The following is a 19,855-nucleotide window of genomic DNA, read 5'->3' as shown; positions in this document are numbered from 1 at the left end:
GGTATATACAAAATATGGATTTTCTGTCGCCATTACACTGATTACAACAGATTGTATTTGGGGATTTACAACACTAATGGGATATTTAACAATACGCCAAAAAGCGATTAACAAACATCAAGAATGGATGATCCGTAGCTATATAACAACCTGGACATTTATTATTTTCAGAATCGTCATCTTTCTACCAGGTTATCAAAACTTAGGGACCCTATCCCAGCGAATTAGCCTTAGTATCTGGTGTTATTTACTCATTAGTTTTACGACTGCTGAATTGATATTTATAAGATTAAGGGCACAACGTTCAAAACTATAGCAGAGTCTATATTAGGCAGACTTCTGAACCAAACGATCAAACTGAAACAACATTAAGTTCCAAGCCGCTCTCAATTTACGCCATAACTCTTTTAATGACCGTACTTGTTTCAATCGTCTCCAAAGATACGATGGTCGAAAATAGAATTCACGATAGAATTTTTTGTTTAACGCATACAATTCTTCATAGCTGTGGGTTTGGCTCCAAGGTAGAAGCTCAAAATTCTTTACAGGATCATGTGTATAGTCTCGTAAGTAATCTTTGGGAAAATTAGGATCCAGGCAAACTTCATCCCAAAGTGGTGTGCCAGGCAACGGAATTGTAATTGTCACATGCACATAATCTGCCTGTATCTTTTTTGCAAAGGCAATAGTCTCTAGCATTTGTTCACGCGTTTCCTTTACAAACCCCAACATAAAATAACCAACCGTCTCAATACCTGCCTGCTTAGCCAAGATAAAGGCACGTTCAGTCTGCGCCCGTGTAATACGCTTGCCAATATAGGCCAACATTTCATCAGATCCAGATTCAACACCAAAAAAGATACGCTTACAATTCGCCCGCTTGAGAAGGTCAAACATTTCTTCATCGACTTGATCAACACGCCCACGAAAGCACCAAGGAATAGTAATTTTTTGTGCAATAATCTCGTGGCATAGTGCTTTGACTTTTTTGGGAAAAAGGTTAAAGGTATCATCCATAAATTGGACAAATTCAAATCCTGTCTCCTCACATTGTCGCATTTCTTGGGCAACAGACTTAGCACAACGATAGCGATATTTTCGCCCACCAACGTCACAAAAATTACAACGAAAAGGACAACCTCGACTAGAAATGATTGTCGTTTCGCGATACCCAGGATTAATAATAGAATAGTATTGATTGAGCCCCGCTAAGTCTCTGGCAGGTATTGGCAATGCGTTAATATCCTGGATCGGTGTCCGCTCACCAGTAAATACAATATTACCTTCTGGAGCTTGAAAATAAATACCTGGCGTATCTTTGAGTTGACGTGTACCTGTTAGATGATCTAACAGTTGAGCAAAAGTTTGTTCACCCTCACCTTTTACCAAATAATCAACAAAATCCTGTTGTATAGTCTCATGGGGATAAATATCGTTATGAGGACCACCCAAAACAATTTTACACTTCGGTACATATTGTTTAACTAAACGACATACGGCATAAATGTCATACAGCACATAAGTATATGCTGTTAATCCAACAACATCTGGTTGCAATTTTTGCAATGTTGGTACAATCGCCTCATAAGAAACTTTATCGGGCATATAATCAAAAAAAGAAACATCGTACTGTGGACGTTCTTTTTGTAAATAAGCTGCGATATAGAGTAATCCTAGTGGTGGATAACTTGTCGAGCTATAAATTTGTTTAGGTCCGGGAAAACCAACGATATGAAACCGTGGCGCATGAACAAGTAAGATATTCATCAAAGGAACCTCACAGCATAAAACCTCTAATAAAAATCTATGCAAAACAAGGTAAGCATTAGATATTCGATCTTTATTATCTCATTTCTCAAGACTTAAGCTGCATTAATAGTTGATAAATGAAGTCTGTTTCTTTATCATGTCTTTTTAGAAATATTGTTTTTTTATTTTTAAATTTAATGGGGATATTTATCTTACAAAAACAATCTTCACAACTCTTTTCCGTCTTGATACTCCTTCTGCTAACTTCCAGTTGTTCAGAAGAACTATCAACAACAACGTTTGTTGATAAACGACAGGCAGTTCATCCTTATGAAGAGGCAAGGTCTCAGGCCGTTTCAGACATCAACATCACCTACGATACAAACTCACAGCAAATCACATTAACCTGGCAACCCCATCCAGCAACTAGTATTATTGGCTACAATATTACACGCACCGCAGCAAAGACAAGTCCTAGCGCAAAAACTAAATTTAGAGGTATACGAACAACAAAAACACCAAATCGGATTTCTTATGATAGCCAAGGAAGAGTTATTTATTGGTTTGAGACTAAAGAGAACTCTTTTACAGAAGAGGTCTTTTCCTTACAACAGGTTACATACAACGTTTACGCATTATTTCCCAATCATACCCTTAGCATCGCAAGTACACCTATTACGTTTAATAACCCATTACTAGAACTACCATCACAACCTGAATGGGTTACACCAGTAACACCAACTACGCCACCACCAACCACAACACCTTCTGAAACCTGTTTATCAGCTACAGATTTCTTTGTCACAGAACTATCTCTACAGTGTTTTGACTTTGACATGTATGACAATCCAGGTTCAGATAGCATCTGGCATTCAGGAGATGAAGTCACCGCAGCTCGGCAAATAATTGCCATCAGTACAAATACAACCTTAAACATACAACCACCAAACAACGAAGGGCATATAGGAGTTAGCATTGTCTACTTAAGCCCTGGTTCAGATAACACCTGGCGTACAGCTGATGATATCGCAGCAAATATAATCGATAGGCGTGATATTTTAGATGATGGTGTTGGCTATATAGAACGTTACACAACCCAATTGACAGATACAACCTGCATCCGCCTACATTCAGATAGAGCTATACGGGAACGACTCTTTCCAGCTCAATCAGGAGAAACAACTGGTATCACATTTGGACATCCAGGCTTTGATCGTATTTGGGGAACAAACGATGATGAGCTCACAAGTCATTTTACCTACCAAACTACAGCAAGTTTAATAACAAATTTTACACGTTATACACTGCCAGGTGATGACTTAGAATGGTTGACAGAAGATGATTATGCTACTTATACAACCTATGCTTATAACACCACACAACTAACAAAAACGGCAAGATACACAAACCCTGGCCAAGATATGGTTTATGGTTCCAGTGACGACATCTCCGCTTCAACAGAATATTATTCCTATAGCGTTTCAGGTCAATTGAACAGGATCGAAACCTATAGCGCCCCCTTAAGTATACCTGTCGTTGGGACTATCTTTTTTTATAACAACGCCCAAGAACTAGACCGCTTTGACATAGTTGCCCCTGGACCAGATGGCCAATTTAATTATCCAAATGATGTAACGCTTCAGTCATTCAAATTACAGACGACAGACTGTCCGACGCCATAGATATGCTTAGACACAACATCATTACGAGGCACTTTAAACAATACTCTTTATTCAAACTATTTAGTTTCGTATATCTTCTAGCTGCCTGTAATACGACAACATCAACAAAAACAGAAACACGACTGCAGGATTGTGAGTTCGCTTTTTCGCTACAACCTGGAGTATATCAACAACCAGTAACACTAGAGATTACTTCGACCTATGCTGATGACGTAAAGTTTGTACATATTACAAGCGAAGAAACCTCCCAAACAACCACGACAAGCACAATAACAACTGTAACAGCACCAGAACAAACACCCATCAATTACACTGGCCCCTTTCCTTTAGAAGCAACAAGTAATCAGGTTATTGTCTACGACCCCTGTACTGATATTTGGAAATCCTTACATATTACAATTATCCCTCAAGCAACATTAACAATGACGATGTTCCCACAAAACGGTCGCTTCCGCCCTCCCTTAACCGTAACCATTGCTACTGATACAGAAGCTACTCTCGTTGCACGTATTTTTCGTCAAGGAGAACCTACTGGTAACTTTAGAAGCACCACAAGAAGTATTGAACTTACACAAGATGGCACCTGGGTTGTTGACGTTTTAGCTACCATAGAGACAGGACAAGCCGTACAGGCCCAAGCAATCTACATGATAGATAGCACATCGCCAACGATAACTAGTATTTATACACCACAAACGCAAACACAAGCTTCACTCTTGCCAAGGTTTGACATTATGTTTGATCAAAATATGAATACTAGTGTGACCTATATTACTCGAGCCATCACATACCCAGACATTACTGGATCTTCATCTATTGATGTTTTTTTACATTGGCAAAATGCCCAAAATGTCTCGATCTTTCCGGTTACTCAACTAGACCCCAATCGTATAACTGAACTCAACTTAGGTAGTTTAACTTCGACAGAAGATAAATCCCTACAAAATTTTCACCAAGGTTTATCAACAACCATCCGTTTCAAAACTGAACAAAACACTGAACAGACCATCTCATTAGGAACAGCAACTGTCTCAAGTACGACACTCAGAATAACATCCACAACGCAAACAATAACTATATATACAACATTATCTCCAGCTCCTTCTGATCCAAATACGTTAACCTTCACAGCTAAATTTGGAACAACGGCAACTGATATACAACAAATGACTGCTACACAAGCTGAACTCCTAAATATGGACACACAAGAAGCTCTATTCAGGGTCCAGTTTTCTTTAAATAATTTAATCCCAAAGCACGTAACTGCTCTTTGGCTAGAAGCCAAAGGACCTGAGCAACAATTTGTTGCTCAGGACTACCTTGGTATCTTTTTAGACCCCAGCACAACGACCACGCCATTAAATTTTTCTCTTGAAACAAGTGGCACCGTACCAACAGCAACAGAAAACAACACACAATTACTGCTATCATTTAACTCAATTCCAGCTGTCACCTCTTTTACAAACGGCGTTACAGCAATAAGAACACGTCCAGGATCTACTATAGACCCTGTCACGTTACACGTAGATTACGTCGCTTCTGGCTTAGGTTACACAATACGTATAACACCATATATCGATTTACAAACAAATGACCTAATTCGCTACAATGGCGATGCGAGCAAACTTGTTGATATTTGGGGTAACCCCTTACAAACAAGCTTTAGTTACACAGTTTCCTACCAATCTCCATCGACAACAGCACCACGTTGGCTCGAGACAAATATTACAGAAAAAGAATTTATTTCTACGTACCCAGGCAAACCCGCTTTCTCACTTGTCGTAGATCCTGGTAATTATGATTTAATTTCTTGGTCCCTAAAAATCAAAGATACAACGATCAATGTACCTTTTTTCAAACAAACAAAAGATCTCATTCCGTCGCTACATACACCAGCTATATTTCAATTCGAAACATTAACTTATATGGACCCCTTACCTCAAGGTTTAGAGTTACTATTTACAGGAACCTTAGAGCGATCTGGCCAAACACACCAGTACACCAAAACGTTTACCGTCAATCAAAATGCAACAACAAAATCTGGAATTCCAATCGGAACAGGTGCTATATTAAATAAAATAGACGGCGCAACCACTGTTGACTCATCGCTACAGACAACAGGCATCACAAGCAATATATCAGAACTAAATCTGGAATTTTCTGATTATGCATTAGATAATAATCCATCGGTGCCCAATGAAGGTCGACTTAATTCGGTTGCAACACTCTTTAGTAACATCACAGATCCATACTTATTCCTTGAGACAAGAACACTAAAAGTAAGTCTAGAGACACCTATACAGACTAAAGCCGATTCTACTGGTCTTCTTGTGGGTACATTTAAAGACACTCAAAGCGGAGAACGCTACGGTACACGTCTGTTTGAAATTTTACCTACTGACTCAATTCCAGACCTAACTTCACCACAAGCTGGAACAACAACATCAATGCCAACTACCTTTGTATGGCAAATTATTGACACGTCGGCTTTAGGTGCTCTACTATTAGCATTTTATGCAACAGATCTAAGTACAACGACTTCGCCTAGTCTCGCAATACGATTCCCAAAAAACCAAACATCATTTACACTACCCAAAGATCTATTACCACCAGGCACCTATACTTGGTCGCTACTAGGAGTCAGCAACTTAGGAGATCCATTCAATATTTTTACCCATACATTTTTTGACATTGGTTATGCTGGCGCAGCTACACGTGTTCTAACCATTACACCTTAACCATAATCTAAAAAGTCAAAAAAGCTACCATCACATTTACTATGCTTTCAGATGAACGCCTAGCAACTTTTAAAAATCTACATTCAACTTAGCTTGTTGACGCACAAATAGACTTTCGAGATAATATCTTTCTCTCAAGAAGTAAACATCATCATATATTTAGTTGGGGCTGTAGCTCAGCTGGGAGAGCACAACGCTGGCAGCGTTGGGGTCAGGGGTTCGATCCCCCTCAGCTCCAATATTATTGACCAAACTATTATGAACCTTAGAGTTCTGAATAGTTCCATTTAAAGCCATTCATCCAGGAGGCAAAACATGAGCATTATCGTAAACGTTCATGCACGTGAAATTTTAGACAGTCGTGGCAACCCAACCGTTGAAGCAGAAGTTTATTTAGATAATGGTATACAAGGACGTGCAGCAGTACCTAGTGGCGCAAGCACGGGAGAATACGAAGCAGTTGAACGCCGTGATGGTGACAACCGATATCTAGGCAAAGGCGTCCAGCAAGCCGTTGCTACCATTACAGACAAAATTGCACCGGAACTAATTGGCTACGATGTCACCGAACAACGCCACTTAGACCAGTTAATGCTAGACCTAGATAAAACACCTAATAAAAGCCAACTGGGTGCAAATGCAATTTTAGGTGTTAGCCTTGCAGCAGCAAGAGCAGCATCACAAACGGTTGGTCTTCCTTTATGGCGTTATATCGGCGGTACCAATAGTCATATCATGCCAGTCCCAATGCTAAATATTATTAATGGCGGTCAACATGCAGATAACAACCTTGATATTCAAGAATTTATGATTATTCCTTGGGGGTTATCTACATTTAAAGAAGCCCTACAGGCTGCGACTGAAATTTTTCACCATCTTAAAACAATACTTAAAACACGAGGTCTTGCTACCAGTGTTGGAGACGAAGGTGGTTTCGCCCCAAATCTCAATAATAATCAAGAAGCAATTGAACTCATTCTAACGGCAACAGAACAAGCAGGCTATCAACCAGAAAAAGACATTACGATAGCACTAGATGCAGCATCTAGCGAATTCTTCAACCGTGATACGAAATGTTACGAGCTTAAAGGAGAAGGAGCTACCTTAGACACAAAAGCAATGGTCGCCTATTATCAAAAGCTTGTCGAACAGTATCCTATTATCAGTATTGAAGACGGAATGGACGAAAATGATTGGGAAGGTTGGCAAACGTTAACGAATACTATTGGAGATAAATGTCAGCTAGTTGGTGATGATCTATTTGTAACTCAAGTCAACCGCCTAAAACAAGGTATTGATGCCCAAGTCGCAAACGCCATCCTCGTCAAGGTGAATCAGGTTGGTAGTCTCTCTGAAACATTAGACACCATTGAACTTGCTAAAAATGCAGCCTATGGCAATGTTATTAGTCACCGTAGTGGCGAAACAGAAGATACATTTATTGCAGATTTGGCTGTCGCCACAAATGCGTCTCAAATCAAAACGGGCAGTACCAGCCGTAGTGACCGCCTCGCAAAATATAATCAACTTCTACGTATTGAAGAAGCCTTAGGAAATGATGCTGTATATCCTGGTCGCCTAGCATTTAGTCATGTACAAAAATTAACCGACCGATAAAACACATCATTAAAACTAAAATTAACTAAATATCGCTTTTATGACAAAGACGCCAGAAATCTACTTACTAGTGCCTTTGTCATAAAAAGCAGAAAAGGCTTCTAAGGCAGAGTAAAGTCTGTATAAATACAAGAGGGATCCGTTGGTAATTGTCCACGTGTTGTTGACAAACAATCACTAGCATTATACGACAACCAACCAATACCTTTATGGTCACCTGATGACGTTCCCACACGTATATAGGCATTACGACTCATAGCCAAACCACCTGGATACAAAAACTCTCGCAAGCTTGTTTGAGTAATTGTCCGCTTCCCTTCTTGATCTTCAACAAATGGAATTGCTTGCCAATTCGAACCATTTGCACGAACCTCTATACGTAAAGATAAATCTAGACGATCATCTCGTTGATTAAATTGTTGATACGCCTGAAATGCAGTCTGAGAACTGAAATCTGATGCTTTATAATTATTGGGCGTAAAACAAGCATTTGTACGCGGTGCGACATCTATGGTTTCAGTTCCTAAAACAATACGAACTTGACCTTGCTCAGATTGTTGTAATAAAGGAATATCAAGAACATCCCCTGTAAATTGAATACAAGACCAAACTGGCCACTCTTGTACTGGCTGCTGACGGTTAATAGCGATCAATAATTCTGGCAAAATAGGGTTACTCCCAACATTATCCAACGTCATAAAGTTAAAACTACTATTAATCTCCAGAAACTTAGCTCCTGCATCTGTATAAACTTGATATAAAAATCCAGGAAGCTGCTGATTAGAACGTAAGGCAGTCTCAAGAACTGTTTTTGGTAACCCTTGAGGCCGTTGTGTTTCAGCCGCAGCGATAAACTGGAACGACGGTGTTGTATTGTATTCAACAATATTAACAATCCGCTGAGTTACCGCGGTAATTTGTTTAACCGCTGAATTAAGTTGAAAAACTTGATTGACCCACGGTTTTCTAGACCCATCTGGATTAACAAAATTTTGCTGATAATCAAAATAGAACTCAGCTGTCGACCAAATATAATCATTATCTGGTGGTGCTAATGGTGACAGAATAATAAGAGAGCCACCTTCAATAGGGTTTTGTCGCTCGCCATCTATCAAATCATTAACAGTTGGACGAGCAATACGGCCATGACTATCTAGCTCAATATTTTGCTTACGAATTGCTGAACCAGAAAAAATACTATTTGCTAAATTATTTTGATATTCGTAGATATCTTGTAAGGTTTGTGCGGGGATATCAGTTGTATCTGTTGATGATCGCGTAGTGCCATCGAAGTCAAACTGTCTCAAATGTAAAACAATAACCTCTTTACGTGACTTTGTATCTTGTAAAAATGCATTGAGTTGGTCCCAATCCATTTGGACAGGATGATTAGAAGTAGCAATGCCATGCAAGACAAAAAATTGGCCATCACGGCGACGAATACGAATGTCTAAATAGCGACTACCATATTTAAGCTGCAAGCCAACAGTAGCTATTTGAGTTCTTGCAAAAAGATCGATTACCGGCTCGACAACATCATAAGTGCCCGCATCATGGCTACCAAAAAAGAAAATCTGGTTAAATGGACGATCACCAATAACATCATTTAGCTCATCCATCCAAAACTGAGCCCTAGAATTGACACTCTCAGTTGCTATTATATTCTCTGTGCTAAGTTTTCTAATCAGCCCACCACAACTATAAACACTAATCCCTAGAACTATAACCACAGCATATCTAAAACCTAAACGCATTATTATCTCCCTTAGAAAACCACAAAACCCCACACTTTATTAAAGTACCATAGGTACTTTAATAAAGTGACAATAACAACTTTAAAAGAGCATGTCAATAAAACTTTGGCAAAAAATTTGGTATGCTACTAAGAGGAGAAGTAGCACAATGACGCAAAATGATCCTATAACTATTGGTGTCTTAACAAGTGGAGGAGATGCGCCAGGCATGAACGCTGCCATCAGAGCTGTTGTTCGTACAGCGTCATATGCTGGCTATCAAATTACAGGCATTCGTAACGGATACAATGGCATTTTCGATCAAGAATTTCAGCCCTTAACAACAAGATCTGTATCAAATATACTCCAACAAGGTGGTACCTTCTTAGGAACTGGGCGTTGCCAACAGTTTCTTACTCCAGAAGGACGTCAAGAAGCAGCAGCTATTTTAAAAAAACAGAATATTAATACACTTATTGTCATTGGAGGCAATGGTTCTTATCGTGGTGCAGCAGCATTGCATCACGAAACAGGGTTACGTATCGTTGGTATTCCAGCATCTATTGATAACGATGTTGGTGGTACCGACTTTTCCATCGGCTTTGATACAGCTGTAAATACAGCATTAGATGCCATTGACCGAATCCGCGACACAGCATTTAGCCTGGCTCGGGTTTTCTTTGTTGAAGTAATGGGACGCCAAAGCGGTCAGCTTGCAGCGGCAATCGGCTTAGCTAGTGGAGCAGAGGCTGTTATTGTTCCAGAAAGACACACAGACGTACAACATTTAACCGACCTAATAGATACCGGTTTTGATGTTGGCAAAAAAGTTGCCATTATCGTTGTTGCAGAAGGTAACGAAACAGGAGGTGCAACCAACCTAGCGACACAGGTCACACAGAGTGCCCGTCATGATCTAAAAGTTCGTGTTGTAATTCTAGGCCATATACAACGTGGAGGTTCGCCAACAGCTAGCGACCGTCTATTGGCTTCACGTTTAGGTGTTTATGCCATCCAAACGTTAAAAGAATCTCAACTAAGCTATGTCGTTGGTTTAACCCAGGGAGTCGAAACAGCAACCCCCTTAACAAATATCAATCAACAAGAACCAAAACTGAATACAGGTATGTTAGAAATTGCTGATATTTTATCTGGCATTATAAAATAAGCACTCGTAATCATAAAGACATATATACCAACAGCTAAAAATAACAATCGCTCTTCATTAAGAACGCTGAATCTTAAATTTTGCATAGGGTTGTTTAATCAAGTAGCCTGACCTCAGAATAATTATGAAACAGACTTTTCTTTTTATTGGCCAAACTATTCATATGGTTGCAGGTGCAATGCGTGCCCTGCTAGAACGTCCACTGCCCTGGCGCCAAATTGCCAAACAAATAGAAACAGCTGGTGTTCGCAGCTTCAGCATCATCTTTTTAACAGGTCTGTTTAGCGGTATGGTTTTAGCCCTACAAGGTGCCTTAACCTTAGAAAAGTTTGGTGCTAAATCACTGATAGGCAATGCCATTACGACAAGTTTGCTAAAGGAACTTGGACCAGTCTTAGCAGCATTAATGGTAGCCGGGCGTGTTGGCGCAGGTTATGCAAGCGAATTAGGGACAATGGTTGTCACAGAACAAATTTCAGCCTTACGAGCGCTTGGTACAGATCCTAGACAATATCTTGTAATGCCACGCATGCTAGCTTTGATGACAACATTACCATTATTAACAATTTATGCCAACGCTGTCGGCTTATTTGGTGGTTTTCTGGTTTGTTACTATGCCTTAGATTTTTCTCTACTATACTACGCAAGAACAATTCAAGAAAGTCTTTATCTTGTAGATATCTTAGGAGGACTATTAAAAAGTTTCGTCTTTGCTATAACTATCGGCAGTATCAGCTGTGCTGTCGGTTTAAGCGCACGTGGCGGTAGTGAAGCTGTTGGTCGAGTAACAACCAAAGCTGTCGTTTTATCTAGTATCTTTGTACTCTTCACTGATTTTCTTGTCACAAAACTATTATTCATTTTTAATTAACAACTAGGCAATATTTAAATTATGGAACAAGAAACACAAATATCGCTTCGTCAGGTCGATGTCGGTTTTGGTGGACCATTGATTCTTAATGACATAAACTTAGATATCTATAAATCGGAAACACTCATCATTCTCGGCGAAAGCGGCTCAGGAAAAAGTACACTTTTAGCTCTTATTTTAGGTTTAATACAACCTTTAAAAGGCAGCATTCACGTTCTCGGTGAGCGTATTGATGGACGAAAAGAACGAGCGCTCTATCCTATTAGAAAAGATATTGGCATGGTCTTCCAACATGGTGCTCTATTTGATAGTGAAACCGTTGAAGCAAATGTTGGTTTTCGTCTAACTAGAACACCAAATATCGACCACAATATTATTGAACATGAAGTTCAAGAAAAACTCTCTTTTGTAGATCTACCTGAGTACCGAAATCGTTTTCCTGGAGAATTAAGTGGTGGCCAAAAAAAACGTGTTGCCATCGCGCGAGCAATGGTAGGAAATCCAACGATCATGCTATACGATGAACCAACAACCGGTTTAGACCCTATTACAGCACGAAAAGTCTTAACCGTCATCAAACGTATAAAAGAAGAATTAGGCACAACATCACTCGTGGTGACACATGAGCTTCACTATGCCTATTATATAGCAGACCGTGTTATCTTAATTCGTGACGGAAGCATTTTTTTTGATGGCACTACTCAAGCTTTTCGTCAAAGTAAAGACCCTTATATTGTCGACTTTCGCTCCTTGGAGACAACATGAATCATTCTGAACAAAAACGTTTAATACGCAGTGGTATTTTTGCAACAATCGCAATTGCCATATTAACACTTTCTCTCTTAACAGTAGGTCGTAAAACAGGTTTTTTTACATCGTCTTATCGTCTTATCGCAGACTTCACAAACGTACAAGGTCTCAATACTGGCCAACCGGTTTGGCTAAATGGTGTAGATGTCGGGCTTGTTGAAGAACTTCAGCTCTCAACAAAAACAGAAGGAAAAATTCGCGTTATTCTAGCAATCAGAACTGCTTACCAAGATTTTATCCGCTCTGATTCAAAAGCATTATTAACAACCAAAGGACTTCTAGGCAATAAAATCGTTAATATTACAATGGGCTCTCCTGAAGCAAACATTTTAAACAACGGAGATCCCATTCAGACATCACCCCCTTTAGAATTAGGAGATGTCATTGAAAAAACAAGTGGTATTATTACCTCATTACAAACCTCTTTAGGACGTATTGAAAACGTTATTAAAGACTTGGCTGCCGGAGAAGGAACATTAGGAAAACTGGTCCGCCAAGACACATTACATAACGAAGCAGTAAAAACATTAAAAAATCTCAATATTGTTCTAAAAGACATAGCAACTGCTAGAGGTACATTAGGTAAACTTATTCAAGAAGACAATATACACACACAGATAGAAACACTTATCAACAACCTAAACCAAGGACAAGGCACACTTGGAAAACTGCTTGCATCAGAGGATATATATAAAAATTTGCTAGAAACATCAAACGCATTAGACATATTATTCTCAAAAACAGTAACAGGCCAAGGATCCATCGGTAAACTTTTCTTAGAAGAAGATCTACATGACAGCGTTGTCGAACTTCTAAAGGATCTCAAAGAAAACCCTCAACGTTATATTAATCTCACTGTCTTTGGACGCCGTAAACAATAAATAGCTTATGCGTATAACCGCACCAGGAAAACTGACGAAAAACCTTTACTTAATTGGCCATCCAGGTCTTCTCTTATACTTCATTAGAGGCGAACGTTCTTGTTTAGTTGATTCTGGTTTTACTATTATGGGATCACTGATATCTCAAACACTACAAGATTACCTTGAGCCAACAAATCAGCTAGACCTCCACCTATTAACACATTCCCATTACGACCATCTTGGCTGCACGCCATTGTTAAAACAAAGATATCCTCAACTATCTATTGGTGCCCACCCTATTTTAGCCGATATTATTCAACGCCCAAATGCTATCCAATTAATTCGAACCCTAAATGACACATTCCTAAATAACGTCACACCAGAACTCAAAAAGAATATTATCCTATTTGAAACATTTCCCGTAGACCTATTTCTAAAAGATCAAGAGATACTAGACCTTGGTGGCATTAGTATTCAGGTGATCTACACACCTGGCCATACACGTGACTCTATTAGTTTCTATATCCCCGAAGCTAAAGCACTTATTCCAGGTGAAGCTACAGGCATACCAGATAGAACAGGCAACATTATGCCTGAATTTCTTCAGAGTTATACAACGTATCTAAAAAGTTTAGAGAAACTTACAAACCTTGACATTGACTACCTCTGTTTACCACATAACTATGCGCTACAAGGAGAAGAGGCAAAAACGTATATATCACAATCAATAGCTGCAACAATCGCTTTTAAAAATACAATTTTAGAGACACTACACATAACACATGGTAGTATCGATCAAGCTTTAAAACATCTAATGAACCAACTCTATACAGCAGACATTGGACAGCCAAAAGATTCTTTTACCTTAAATCTACAAGCAATGATCAAAACAGTCGTCAAAGAATTTGGCAACGATGCTTCTTTCAAACCATCCTAGATTCAACAACATAATTAATTCTGTGTAGAATAGAAGGCAGTTTTTAAACCAAACAAGTTTCTTAACTTCCTTGAAAAACTATTTATTTTTTATATAACAACTAAAATTTACCAAATACTAATTTTTTTGCTGCGTTAACTATCACATAATGAGCTATCTTTTAAAAAAACTATTTGCACTTTACTGTAGATTTATTTTTAAGTTTTATACTCCTCTACGTATCTTCAATAAAGAAGCAATTCCACAAACAAGTGCAATCTTTTGTAGTAATCATACAAGCCATTTAGACACACCCCTAATTGCCATCGCTAGTGGTTTAGGATTCCATCGTCTAGGTATTCTTGCAGCTGTCGATTATTGGTTTGCCCATCCTATTCGCTATTTTTTTCTAAAATTATTTCTACTGCCCATACCCGTCGATAGGAAAAAAGGTAAACGCAAAGAAGGTAACTTTTCTTTTAAAGCAACTATTGAATCCTGCCGCCCTTTTTTACAAGAGGATCAAAAAGGAATTTTAATTTTTCCAGAAGGTACACGTTCTAAAGGAAATGAACTATTGCCATTCCGGCCAGGTATCGCTATTTTAGCTAGTCAGTTAGACGTTCCAATTGTACCAATCTATATTAAAGGTGCTTCAAAAGTGTGGCCAAAAGGACAACGGTTAATACATCCAAAACGTATTGACCTTTATTTTGGAGAAGCAATTGACCCTAAAAAACACCTACCAGAAAATTGGCAAGAAGACGCCGCTGACGCTTTACTCTTACATTTACAAACATTAACTGATATTGTTCGCCAACGTATTCAAAACTTAAAGGATCAATATGACTGAAAAAAACAACAAAAACGCGCACCATTGGGGCTTTAAAGGCAGTGGTTTTACACTAGACTCTGAACAAAACGTTATCTTTCGTAGTAACCGCGCAGAATATCAATTTTTTGCTGATGAACCACTACCTCATTTTTTACCCTATATCAAAGATCTACTCGGCGTCGACCTTTTAGCAACACCCCCCAAAACAGAAGCTAAAAAACAAATACAAGACACGATCCTAAATGAAACATTTGTAACAGCTGTAAAAGAAAAATTCTCATCAGATTCATATACCTTTGACGACACTCAACGGCTCATTCATAGCCATGGTCAGACAACAAGTGAAGAAGTATTTTCTGTTCTTTATAAGGGATGCTTAGACCGTGTTGCAGACATGGTTTTCTTCTGCCCTTCAGAACAAGCAGCTCTTTCTATGATCAATCTGGCACAAGAGCATAACGTCTGCCTTGTTCCTTATGGTGGTGGGACTAGCGTCAGTAGTGCATTAGCATTACCGAAAGCAGAAACACGTATGATTGTTATTTTAAGTACTCAGACAATGAATCAAATTGAAGACATTGACACAAAAAACCTCCTGGTCCGTGTACAATCGGGTATGGTTGGCGCAGATTTAGAATCACAACTTAATGAACAAGGTTATACCGTAGGCCATGAACCTGACAGTATAGAATTTTCAACCGTAGGTGGCTGGATTGCAACAAATGCAAGCGGGATGAAACGCAACCGCTATGGCAATATCGAAGATATTGTCCAAAGCTTTTCTCTAATTACGCCAAATGGAACCCTGGAACAAGCACGCGGTTTTGACCGCTGCGCCATTGGTATGCAGCCAGAAAAATTATTATTTGGTAATGAAGGCAATTTAGGACTTATCACCACAGCAACATTACGCATACATCGTCTACCACAAGCCAAAGCCTATAATTCAATAATTTTCAAAAACTTTCAACAAGGAGTAACTTTTTTACGTGATCTCTACGGCACTAATTTTATGCCCGCTAGTATCCGTTTAGTAGATAACAACCAATTCAGATTTGGAATGGCTTTAAAACCCGAAGAGACCTCTTTAGGTAAAAAATTCATTAGCACCTTACAAAAATCCTTCATCCTAAATATTAAAGGTTTCTCTCCAGAAAAGATGTGTCTTGCAACCATTGTTATGGAAGGGGACCAAACCGAAGTTTTATACCAAAAGCAACAATTAGCTCGCCTCGCAAAAAAACATCAAGCATTACTAGCTGGGCCATCTAATGGTAAAAGAGGCTATATGCTCACACATCTCATTGCCTACATTCGCGATTTCCTACTGGATTATAGCTGTATCGGAGAAACGCTAGAAACAACAGTTCCTTGGACAAAAATAGATAGTGTTTGCCAAGCAGTAGAAGAAGAACTGAAAAGTCAACATAAAAAATATAACCTTCCAGGAAAACCTTATCTCTCTTACCGCATTACACAACTTTATCATAGTAGTGTCTGTATCTATTTTATGCTTGGCTGTTATATGAAAGACTTACCCAACGCTGGAGAAATTTTTACAAATTTAGAACACGCTATACGACATAAGATCCTTGAACAGGGAGGTTCCGTCTCTCACCACCACGGTATTGGTAAGCTAAGAAAAGATTTCCTTCCAGATATTTTTTCAGAAACAAATATACAACTCTTACAAGATGTAAAAAAAACTGTCGATCCAAACAATATCTTTGGCATTGCTAACAATGTCTTTGCAAAATAGTAATGAATACGACCTTTCCCCTAAAACATAAAACAGCACTGATTACCGGTGCTTCATCTGGAATTGGAGCACAACTTGCACAGACACTAGCACCTCATCAAATGAATTTAGTTTTAGCCTCTCGCAATGAAACGGCTTTAAAAAAAATAGCTAAAGATGTTACATTAGCAGGTTCACAAGCACTGGTAATCCCAACAGATGTGACTAAAGAGGCAGACTGCCAAAAGTTAATGGAAACGACATTAGAGAAATTTGATCAATTAGACCTTCTGATTTTGAATGCTGGCGTTAGCATGTGGCAAAAAATTTCAGAAACAAAAGACCTACATATCCTACAACAGCTTCTTGACGTTAATTATTTTGGCGTTGTCTACCCTATCTATCACGCATTACCAACGCTAAAAGCACAAAAAACTAAAATTGTCGTTATCTCTTCACTTCAAGGGTATATTGGCGTTCCAAACCACGCAGGCTATGCAGCAGCAAAACATGCTGTACATGGTTTTCTTGACTCCTTACAATTAGAAGAAGACTTAGACCTCATGAAAGTAGTACTCGGTTGGGTAAGAGGTACAAACCTAAGAGAACACGCATTTGGGTCCCAAAAATCTGACTCAACATCAAGCAAAACAAAAAAACCGAACACCTACCTTTCATTATCCGTAGAATCCTGCGCACAAAAAATTGTTCAAGGCATTTGCCAACAGAAAAAGACACTTTACCTACCCAAATTAATGTACGTTATTGCCTTACTACACTTAGTATGCCCAACGTGGCTAGGAAACAAGATCAAAAAAACAACACAAAAAGAACAAGGGTAACAGATAACAATTCAAAATAATGTTTTATCTAGCATACAACACATCTTATATACTATAGAGATAGTCATGAAACGATAAACATACCTAAAACCTATCAGACTACAATTTTTTGTAGTCCCCTTAAATAACGCAATAAGCGTCTCCCATGTTTAATATTGTCCATATTCTAATTAAACGCCCCCTACTGACAAACCTAATTTTGGTTTTTTTACTTATTGCAGCGATTATCTCTATTCAGCGTATACCAAGATTAGCTTACCCTCGTGTCGATTTTGAACGTTTAGAAATATCAACAACATACCCTGGGGCTTCTGCCGAAGATGTTGAGCTAAACGTCACTATTAAATTAGAAGACGCGCTAAAATCAGTCGATGGTATCAAACGTTTCACCTCAAAATCTGTCGAAAATATTTCAACAATTAGTGTACAGTTAGATCCAAATACTGCTGACAAAGAAAAAGTAAAAACAGCAATTCGCCGGGCCATTGAAGGCGTTAACGACTTACCAACAGCAGTCACCACACGGCCATCTATCTGGGAAAGCAACGCTGATAACTGGTGGATCTATGAAATTGCATTATTTGACCAAAACAATGACCTAAAACAAGTACTTGACCACGCACGTAAACTACGTAGAAAGCTGCAAGACCTTGACAATGTAAAACGTGTTTACGATAGTGGCATCCCAAGTCGAGAAGTACAAATTTTGCTTGATCCACATAAATTGCAACAACATTATGTTGCTATTGACGAAGTCGTTGCTGCAATTAAACAAACAAAACTTCGTAAGAGTGCCGGTAGCATCGCCTCTCCAACCCAAGAAAAAACACTGCTTACACTAAGTGAATTCAAAAACCCACATGAACTTGAACAAATTATTATTCGTTCAAAACCAAACAGCCCACTGTTACGACTAAAAGATCTAGGCCAAGTGATCGAAACACTTGAGAAACAAGAACAAATTATTCGTTTTAACGGTAAACCAGGAATTTCACTTTGGGTTACTAAAAAGTCTCAAGCAGATATCATTCGCACCGTTGAACAGGTCAAAAAAATCGTCAACAACTATCAACAAAACGAGTCACCTCCTGGGCTATCGTTTACCTCAACCTATGACGCATCACTAGAAACCCGAGAAAGGCTTTCAATTGTTTACAGCAATGCCCTTGTTGGATTCTTACTTGTTTTAGTAATCTTATTCTTTTTTTTAAGCTGGCGTATTGCCTTTTGGACCGCCTTAGGCATACCAATTTCAATTGGTATAACAGTTATTATCCTACCCTATACAGGCATTACCATTAATAGTATTTCTCTATGTGGCCTTGTCGTCGTTTTAGGCATGGTTGTTGACGACGCGATCATCGTAGCCGAAAGTATTTATCGAGAAATAGAACGCGGCAGCTCTCCTAAAGACGCTGCTATTTCGGGCCTTCACATGGTTATAACTCCTGTGATGGCAACCATATTAACAACCATAATCGCATTTATTCCTATGTACTTTATGCCTGGCATAGAGGGTAAATTTGCTATTGAAATCCCTTCAATTGTCATCTTGATGCTTGCTTCAAGCTTACTAGAAGCAACAACAATTTTACCTGCACACCTAGCTTATACCAAAACAACAAAGCAACGTTTACCACTAGGCCATAACCTACTAGCAAATCTAGAACAGGTCTATAGCTCACTTCTAAATAAATTAATTAACCGACGTTATCTAGGATTAGTTATAGCTTTAAGCCTACTGTCCATATCTACTTGGTATGGCTATAAACAGATAAAATTTGTTATGTTCCCTATTGACCAAGCAACTGAAATGTGGTTACACGGTAAAACAAAAATTGGAAGCTCTTTAAATCATACGGCAACAGTTTTGGAACAACTTGAAGCACTTGTCACCGAGCTACCTGAAGGTCTAGTCCATTCCTATAAAGGCGTAGCAGGACGAGACCCTGACGGCTGGATTCAGGGAGCAAATGCTTTATTTATAAAAATTATCTTGACTCCTGTCACCCAACGAGACCTTAAGGCAAAAGATATCAAAACACTCCTATTAAACCGTTTTCATGAAACAGCTATCACAGATATTGAACACTTAAATGTTTATATTGACAGTGGAGGTCCTGATAGCGGCAAACCCATTGAACTACAAATTATTGGAGATAACACAACACAACGACTCAAAGCGATTGAACAGATACAACAAGAGTTAACACAATTCCATATAACTGACATCGACACAGATCATCGTTATGGTAAAACCGAACTACGTCTTACACCAAACTACGAAACAATC

The 19,855-nt window shown here is 38.8% G+C and overlaps 4 protein-coding genes and 1 non-coding gene across 5 annotated transcripts; 4 read left to right on the top strand and 1 right to left on the bottom strand.

Annotated features, from left to right (window-relative positions):
• Positions 1–327: 327 nt before the first annotated feature.
• Positions 328–1,605, bottom strand: LOC132564236 (anaerobic magnesium-protoporphyrin IX monomethyl ester cyclase-like). Its single transcript, XM_060228908.1, has one exon. It carries the CDS (start codon positions 1,603–1,605, stop codon positions 328–330), a length of 1,278 nt encoding a protein of 425 aa, XP_060084891.1.
• Positions 1,606–6,334: 4,729 nt separating this feature from the next.
• Trnaa-ggc (transfer RNA alanine (anticodon GGC)) lies at positions 6,335–6,407 on the top strand. The gene has a single exon. It is a non-coding gene; the product is annotated as a tRNA-Ala (tRNA).
• Positions 6,408–6,484: 77 nt separating this feature from the next.
• On the top strand, positions 6,485–7,786 carry LOC132564235 (enolase-like). Its single transcript, XM_060228906.1, has one exon. The coding sequence runs from the start codon at positions 6,485–6,487 to the stop codon at positions 7,784–7,786; it is 1,302 nt and encodes a 433-aa protein (XP_060084889.1).
• A 1,902-nt stretch (positions 7,787–9,688) lies between these two features.
• Positions 9,689–12,323, top strand: LOC132564234 (ATP-dependent 6-phosphofructokinase 1-like). The gene is made up of 3 exons (XM_060228905.1): positions 9,689–10,643; positions 10,861–11,181; positions 11,740–12,323. The coding sequence occupies exons 1-3, from the start codon at positions 9,689–9,691 to the stop codon at positions 12,321–12,323; spliced, it is 1,860 nt and encodes a 619-aa protein (XP_060084888.1).
• A 1,053-nt stretch (positions 12,324–13,376) lies between these two features.
• LOC132564233 (2-aminobenzoylacetyl-CoA thioesterase-like) lies at positions 13,377–14,168 on the top strand. Its single transcript, XM_060228904.1, has one exon. It carries the CDS (start codon positions 13,377–13,379, stop codon positions 14,166–14,168), a length of 792 nt encoding a protein of 263 aa, XP_060084887.1.
• The last annotated feature ends 5,687 nt before the right edge of the window (positions 14,169–19,855 follow it).

The sequence above is a fragment of the Ylistrum balloti genome, unplaced genomic scaffold, assembly GCF_031769215.1.
Source record: "Ylistrum balloti isolate Yb309-2 unplaced genomic scaffold, AGI_CSIRO_Ybal_v1 Utg372090, whole genome shotgun sequence".
NCBI classification, from domain to species: domain Eukaryota; kingdom Metazoa; phylum Mollusca; class Bivalvia; order Pectinida; family Pectinidae; genus Ylistrum; species Ylistrum balloti.
This window is presented reverse-complemented; position numbering and strand designations above follow the sequence as displayed.